A 6,595-nucleotide genomic window follows, 5' to 3' on the forward strand; every position below is an offset into this window, starting at 1 on the left:
GGGGGCTGGGAGCCAGGACTCCTGGGTTCTCTCCCCGCTCTGGGAGGGGAGTGGGTCTGGTGGGTTAGAGCAGGGGGGCTGGGAGCCAGGACTCCTGGGTCCTGTTCCTGGTTCCGCTGGTGATTTGCTCTGTGACCCTGAGGCAGATCACTCGAGCGCTCTGGCTCCAGTTTACCCACACTCAGACACACCCCCCACACCCCCCCCCCCCCGTCGGCCGAGTGGTTCTATGCTTTACCCGGGTGCCAGGCTTGGGGCAGGGACAGACAGGGGTGGAGCGTCTGTAACTCGTGGCCCCAAAGAGGCTAGAAATGGTGTGGTTGAGGGGGTCACCGACCAGGTGGTCAATATCCTGTTGGCGATGGGCCCCTAATCCACCCGCCCCTCCCCCCCACCTCTCACCACCAGGTTGTCCATCAAAGACCTTTTGAACCACGCCTTCTTCGCGGAGGACACGGGGCTGCGGGTGGAGCTGGCGGAGGACGACGACGGGCTGAGCTCTTCTCTGGCCTTGAGGCTTTGGGTAGAAGACCCCAAGAAGCTGAAGGGGAAGCACAAGGACAACGAAGCCATCGAGTTCAGTTTCAACCTGGAGTCGGACGTCCCCGAGGAAGTGGCGTGCGAGATGGTGAGCGCGTCGCTCGGACTGTGCCGCTGCCTCTTCTCCCTCCCTTCGGCTGCGTGGGAGCTCGTCGGGGCAGGGGTTGTCTCTGTGTTCGCACAGTCGGGCTGGAGGGGATCCAGCCGCTTTTTGAGTTCCCGTAAATAACTCAGAAGGCCTGGAGGCGTTCCCGTTGTTCGGCTCCGCTTGTATTTTCCATGACGAAGCCGTGTCTCGCCTGTCCCTCCTGGGCGACTCCGGGGAGGATGGAGATCGAGCCGGGCTCGGGCCATCGGGGATGTGTAGGAAACCCGACTGGTTGAGAAGTCGGAACCTTTTTTTTTTTTAATTCAAACTGTTTGAAACGTTATTAACGTCTCTCTAGCGCCGACACCGGCGATTGCCGCTGTCTCTGGCCATGTCTGCCGAGGCAAAGCCCCCTGGGATTGGCTTGGAACGGTAGAGAAACTCGCGCGAAGCCACAAGCAGTCGACGCCCTCAGCCAGTGGCTGTCCGCGTGGAGTCCTGGTGGGCCATGCGGGGTCTCACTGGGGAGCGGCTTTGTCTCTAAGCCAGCTCAGGCTGGGGACGTCTCCTAGGTCTTTGCCTCTCCAAGAGACGCAGAGCGTCGAAGGGCTGGGTATCCGTGTACTTTAATCACCCTCCTAGTGAATCCCGGTTCAGGAGGATCACGAACACAAAGGTACATAGACCGCTTGTCGATACAATACCCTACGAATATGCCCTACCGCACGGCACTTGGGGATCGATTCGGACTTCCACTCCTCCAACGCCTTGTGTCTGTCACAGGTGTAACGTGGTGTGAATTTAAACCCACTCCGGGCATGCCTACGCTGCCGTGAGTATCAAAGCTAGCTCAGGTATGCGGCAGCCAAGACATACGCTTAGTTAAACTGAAACAGGAGAATCCACCCTGAAGGCTGCTCCGGCTACAGACTGGGTGTTGGGTTTTTTTAGGTCACTTGGGAAGAGGTTTAAACTCAGCCAAAATAAGAGCGCTTTCCCTTAACCAACTGGCTGAATGTGTGTCGACAAGGCCTCTGTTAAAGATGGCGCTGCCAACCCCAAAGGTTCTGAAATTATAAATTAGGCCTCCCCCCAAAATCGTGAGACCTGGCTTGAAAAATCTCTTTTGAAATGTGTGGTCTTGGTATTTGTTTTCTAGCTTTTGAGCCTTTAGAAGGTCCCGTTTGCAAGATTTTCTCCTCAGTCCCGAGGGCTAGCAAGTTTTTCTTGTAAAAAGAGAGGTGACATTCTCCCCCAAATCACATGACTCCGGCAGCTGGGTCTTTATGAAGAAACATCAAGGTGAAATCCTGGTTCCGTCAGGGGTCCAATATCATGAGAGTCACCAATGCCTCTTACCTGAGGACGGGGAGAGTGGTTGATCCACATCTCTGAGCCCTCCAAGGAGTTCTCCAGTAAAAGGGTGGGGCGCTAAGAGCTGTGTGCTTTTCCGAGAGAGGCTTTCACGGGGTATCCGGAGAGCAGGCGCGATTCCTCATCTTTCCCATCTTGATCCCCCTTCTGCAGGTGAAATCCGGATTCTTCCACGAAAGCGACTCCAAAGCGGTGGCCAAGTCCATCCGGGACCGTGTGGCCCTGATCAAGAAGACCCGAGAGCGGCGGCAAGCCAGCTGCCTGGAGGAACAGCGGGAGGCCCAGTGCAAGGCAGCCGGCGGGGCCCTGCTGCCCCAGGGCGTCTCGCTGACCGGCCCGGCCCAGCCGGCGGGCGCCGAGTGGGAGGAGACGGAGGTGGACCAGCACGTCCGGCAGCAGCTGCTGCAGCAGACTCAACACCAGTCTTCCTTGGCGGGTACATGGCGTGACAGGGGTAGCTAGTCAATTTCACCAGCCTCCCGCCCCCTTTAGTCTCCTCGGGAGAGACCGAAACGTCACCCACTCGCCTGCTCTGGAAGGGAATCCATTCGCTGAGACGTGCCCCGATGATCCCATGCTGCAGGGCGACCCCACGTCCCTGCCTCCCCCATCCCACGTCTGGCCACCCTGAGCCTGGGAGCCAGACCTGCCAACTGGGCAGCTGCAAAGAGCCCCCCCTGGCCCCTCAGTCCGGTGTCCTGTCTCCAGCTGAGGCCCATCCTTGATGCTTTGGGGGAGGGTGAAAAAACCACCCTCAGAACACAGCTGCCTCCCCCTTTGAGCCAGCGCAGGCCGTGCTGGGGCCGCGTTCACGCTACAGGGGCGCCCTGGTTTAGGGGTAGCCCCGGCCTGAGGTAGAGGAGGCAGAGGCTGCGGATTCAGAACGGCCCTTGGGGTGATCTGTAGTCCCAGGTGGGGCTAACTCCCGGCCCAGACTCTCGGCGATACCGAGGCAGAAGGGGTGTCAGGGTCTCTTCCCACCTCCTGATGACAGCACGCTCCACGCCCCCCTATGCTGTGACTTGGCCCCCACGCCGCCGCGGTCCCGCCCCCTCCTCGAGATGGCAGGGAGGTGTTTCGGAGGGGCGAGGGTTGGGGCAGTTGGTGCCTCTTGGAGTCCCTGCAGACTGGTGATAATTGCCCTGGTTTTTCCGAGCAGCCATTGTTTACTGTCATGCTGAGCAGCCTTAGATGTGAGTCTGTAGGCAGTGCGGCCTAGTGGATAGTGCACTGCCCAGGGCCCCAGCACACCCGGCTTCTAGTCCCTGCCGGTCTCAGTGGCACAGTTTCCCTGCTCCGTAAAGCACCTGGAGACGCGTGCTAGACAGGAACTTGGTGGTGTTGGTGAGGAGGACGTAGGTCTGGAGCGGGACCTAGTGAGTCTTTGGTTCCCGTGTCCTCCCCTGCCCTGTTTGCACCTGCTAGGAAAGGCCACGCCTGCCCATGCTCTGAGTGGCTGACAGGGCTCCCCTGCCTTCCCATACAGCTGAGAGCCTGTCGGAGAAGAGCGTCGGGTCGGTGATTCTATCGGATGCCCCCAGACAGCACAGCCTGGCCTACTCGGAGCAGGCGATGGGCGGCCCCCCGCAGGCCTCCAGCCTCCCACCGGTGGAAGCCGGCCTTCAGGGACATCTCTACCCATCGCAGCCGCTGATGGGACACTATCAGCAGATTGCCGGGGTAAGGCACCGCCTCGGATCACCAGCCGTCATCCTAGGGTCAGTGACAGCAAGGGCGTCCTTAGCCACGCGCAGCGCGTAAGGCCACAGAACGGTGTCTCCAGCGCCCGGATTGTCCCACGCCCCAGAAACCCTGCCGATCTGACCTGGGGAAATCCCCTCCCTCCCCCGAAACTGCTGACCCTGAGCAAGGCCCACGGGCCAGGCCGTTAAAGGTATGTCTACCCAGCCTGCTGCAGCGAATCCCAGAGCCAGGGTTGGCAGACTCGGGCTGGTGCTGTGGGGTTACAGATCGCAGTGTAGACGGCCCTGCTTGAGCTCTGAGACCCACTCGCTTTGCCAGGTTTCGGAGCCCGAGTGGGAACGTCTACACTGCTGTTCTCCGCGCTGGCTCACTGGGACTCGGGCTCTGACCCACCCTCCTAGCAGGGTCCTAGGATCCGGCTCCTGAGTCGTGAGGGCCCACGAGGCGGGAACGTAGGGGACAGGGTTGGGGGTGTTGGGGAGTGGGTCAGAGTTGGGGGCGTTGCAGGGGGCAGGGTTGGAGGTTAACCATTATCTTTGGTGCGAGGTATCCCCGGCTCGTTACTGAACCGCCTCCCTCGAGTTCAGAACCACACTGTCCTGGGGGGCAGGGTGGCAGGGACTCCTACGCCGTGTCTGCACCAAACCCAGGCTCTGAGCCCGGGCTGAGCTCAAGCCCCACTTCCATTCACACACAAATCAGTCTGGCTCGGGTCAGCGAATGCTCAGGGCCCGGGCCGTAGGGCCCTGCCAGTGGGGTGGGTCAGGCCCGTGGCCCGGATCCAAGCCCTGTCCTTCGGCCGTGTGAACACAGCTCAGAAGGTCTGCGTAGCCGGCGCATTCGCTCAGCTGCGAGACACCGATCCAGCAATTGTAAACCTGGGCTAAAAGAGGAGCCAAGTGTCTAAAGAGACCCAGCTAGGAGGGTGCAGCAGATCCGAGCTGGGGAGAGCACAGGTGGGGTCCGGAGGTGCTTTGTCATTAACGAGCTTCTTTATTCGTCGCCATCGTTAATTAAGCAGGTGCAGCAGCAGAACCTGGGCCACCCGCGGATCTTACCCCCAGCTCTACCCACCCCCAGCTTAGCTCCGCCGGCAGCTCCCCAGCCCCAGGTCTCGCCTGTTGCGGTCCCGCAGCTCACGCAGATGATGGTACGTCTGTTGTGCTGTGTGCGGCGCGGCTGACACACGAGGGGCGGCTGGGGCAGGCAGGGAAAGCACTGAACAGGGATGTGTGACTTCCAGGGTCAAATCCTTCTTGGTTCAGGGACTTGAATCTGGGATCCCACATTCTAGGTGATTCCCTGACCATGGGGCTGCTGGCTGTTGTGGGGTGGGACTCTGTCTGGCCCCGAGGGTCCTTCCCCTCGGAAAGTTTGAGTTTCCCTGAATCTGGCAAAGTTTGCGGGGAAATTCCTGACCGGCCCCGATTGCCGTTGAAGTCAGAAGAGGGACGGGCTGTCCCCAGCTGTTTCTGCTTCAGCTCACTACTTGCAGAGTCTCCTCTCCCACTTGGCGTTTTCTTGGGCAGGGAACTCCAGGCCCAGCACCAACCCGCTTCCACCCTGATTAGCCAAGATCGGAGCCTCCGGGGCGCTGGACCAAAAGCAACTTATTTGGGGGGAATATAATTGGCCCAAGGGCTGGACACACGTTGGAGGATCCGCGCAAGGGGATCCAAAGAGAGAGCCCCATTACTACGAGGGATCTGAGGCATTTGAACAGGGCTCTGTTGAATCCAATTTCTGGGCAGCCCCAGGCAGCCGTTCCTTTCCCCAGGTTTCCGGCTGGGGGCCTGAGCCGTTTGCTTTTGTACACTGAAGATGTTGAACCAGACAATATCTGGCAGAAGGGTTCCTGTCCCCACATACCTTGATATTGCCTGTGTCACTCCCAGAATGCATTGGCTTTCCCAGAGTGCCTTGCTCTCCTCATGTCAGCCGATGAGTTCTAGATAAGAACTAGCTACGTTCATGGAGGATCGGTCCACCAATGGCTATTAGCCAGGCTGGGCAGGGATGGTGTCCCTAGCCTCTGTTTGCCAGGAGCTGGGACGGGCGACAGGGGATGGATCACTTGGTGATTCCCTGTTCCGTTCATTCCCTCTGGGGCACCTGGCATTGGCCACTGTTGGAAGACTGGGCTAGATGGACCTTTGGACTGACCCAGGGTGGCCGTCGCGCATGTCTCACCCCCAGAATGCATTGCTGCTGGAGACGCTCTGGGAATGCCTCCTACTGCTCTATGGGGTATCCGCTCAGATTGCTTTTCCCAGAATGCATTTGTGCGTACGTGGGCAGAGCCTAGATTTTTTTTGGGGTGGGGCTGGGGTGTGACTAGTTTGTGTTTCCGCACCTGTAACCCCCGTGCTTTCTTTGCCCCCAGCACCTCGAGTCGCAGCCGCCCTACGGGGCCGAGGGGCAGGCGCTGGAGCCGTCGGTCATGGCGGTGCCCCAGGCCATCCTGGCAGCTGCCTCTCCCCAGGCCATGCCAGGGGCCAGCGCCCAGCTGGGCTCCACCCCTAGGACTGGGAGTCAGATGGCCACCGCCGCTGCAGCCGAGGTCGACCAGGCGTCTGGCTTCCTGACCCTCGCTCACAGCCTGGCACCGCAGAACCAGCCCTCGGCCCAGTTTGTTGGGAATGTGCAGGGGATGGCCCAACTCCTGCCTGCTTCCTTGGCTGGGCAGCCAGGGGCACCCATGCAGCAGCCGCAGCAGGTGGCATCGATGCAGCAGCCCCAGCAAATTCCTCAGCAAACTGTACCCACACAGCAGATCCCAGCCATGCAGCAACTGCAGCAAGTGGCATCGATGCAGCAGGTTCCCGGCATGCAGCAGCCCCAGCAGGTGGTGTCCATGCAGCAACCGCAGCAAATTCCTCAACAGACTAC

General features: G+C 60.1%; 1 protein-coding gene across 1 annotated transcript in view; it reads left to right on the forward strand.

The window, feature by feature from the left end:
- The window catches only part of WNK3 (WNK lysine deficient protein kinase 3), a 39,000-nt gene that overhangs the window by 14,918 nt on the left and 17,487 nt on the right, over window positions 1-6,595 (forward strand). Inside the window, exons 6-10 of the mRNA XM_029913328.1 lie at window positions 409-628; window positions 2,156-2,438; window positions 3,489-3,682; window positions 4,728-4,856; window positions 6,090-6,595. The exon at window positions 6,090-6,595 is cut by the window's right edge and continues 1,129 nt beyond it. Of these exons, the coding sequence (XP_029769188.1) occupies window positions 409-628; window positions 2,156-2,438; window positions 3,489-3,682; window positions 4,728-4,856; window positions 6,090-6,595 (1,332 nt within the window). The remainder of the gene's footprint in view (window positions 1-408; window positions 629-2,155; window positions 2,439-3,488; window positions 3,683-4,727; window positions 4,857-6,089) is intronic.

The sequence above is a fragment of the Terrapene carolina genome, unplaced genomic scaffold, assembly GCF_002925995.2.
Source record: "Terrapene carolina triunguis isolate 2854851 unplaced genomic scaffold, T_m_triunguis-2.0 Scaffold588, whole genome shotgun sequence".
In the NCBI taxonomy this organism is placed as follows: domain Eukaryota; kingdom Metazoa; phylum Chordata; order Testudines; family Emydidae; genus Terrapene; species Terrapene triunguis.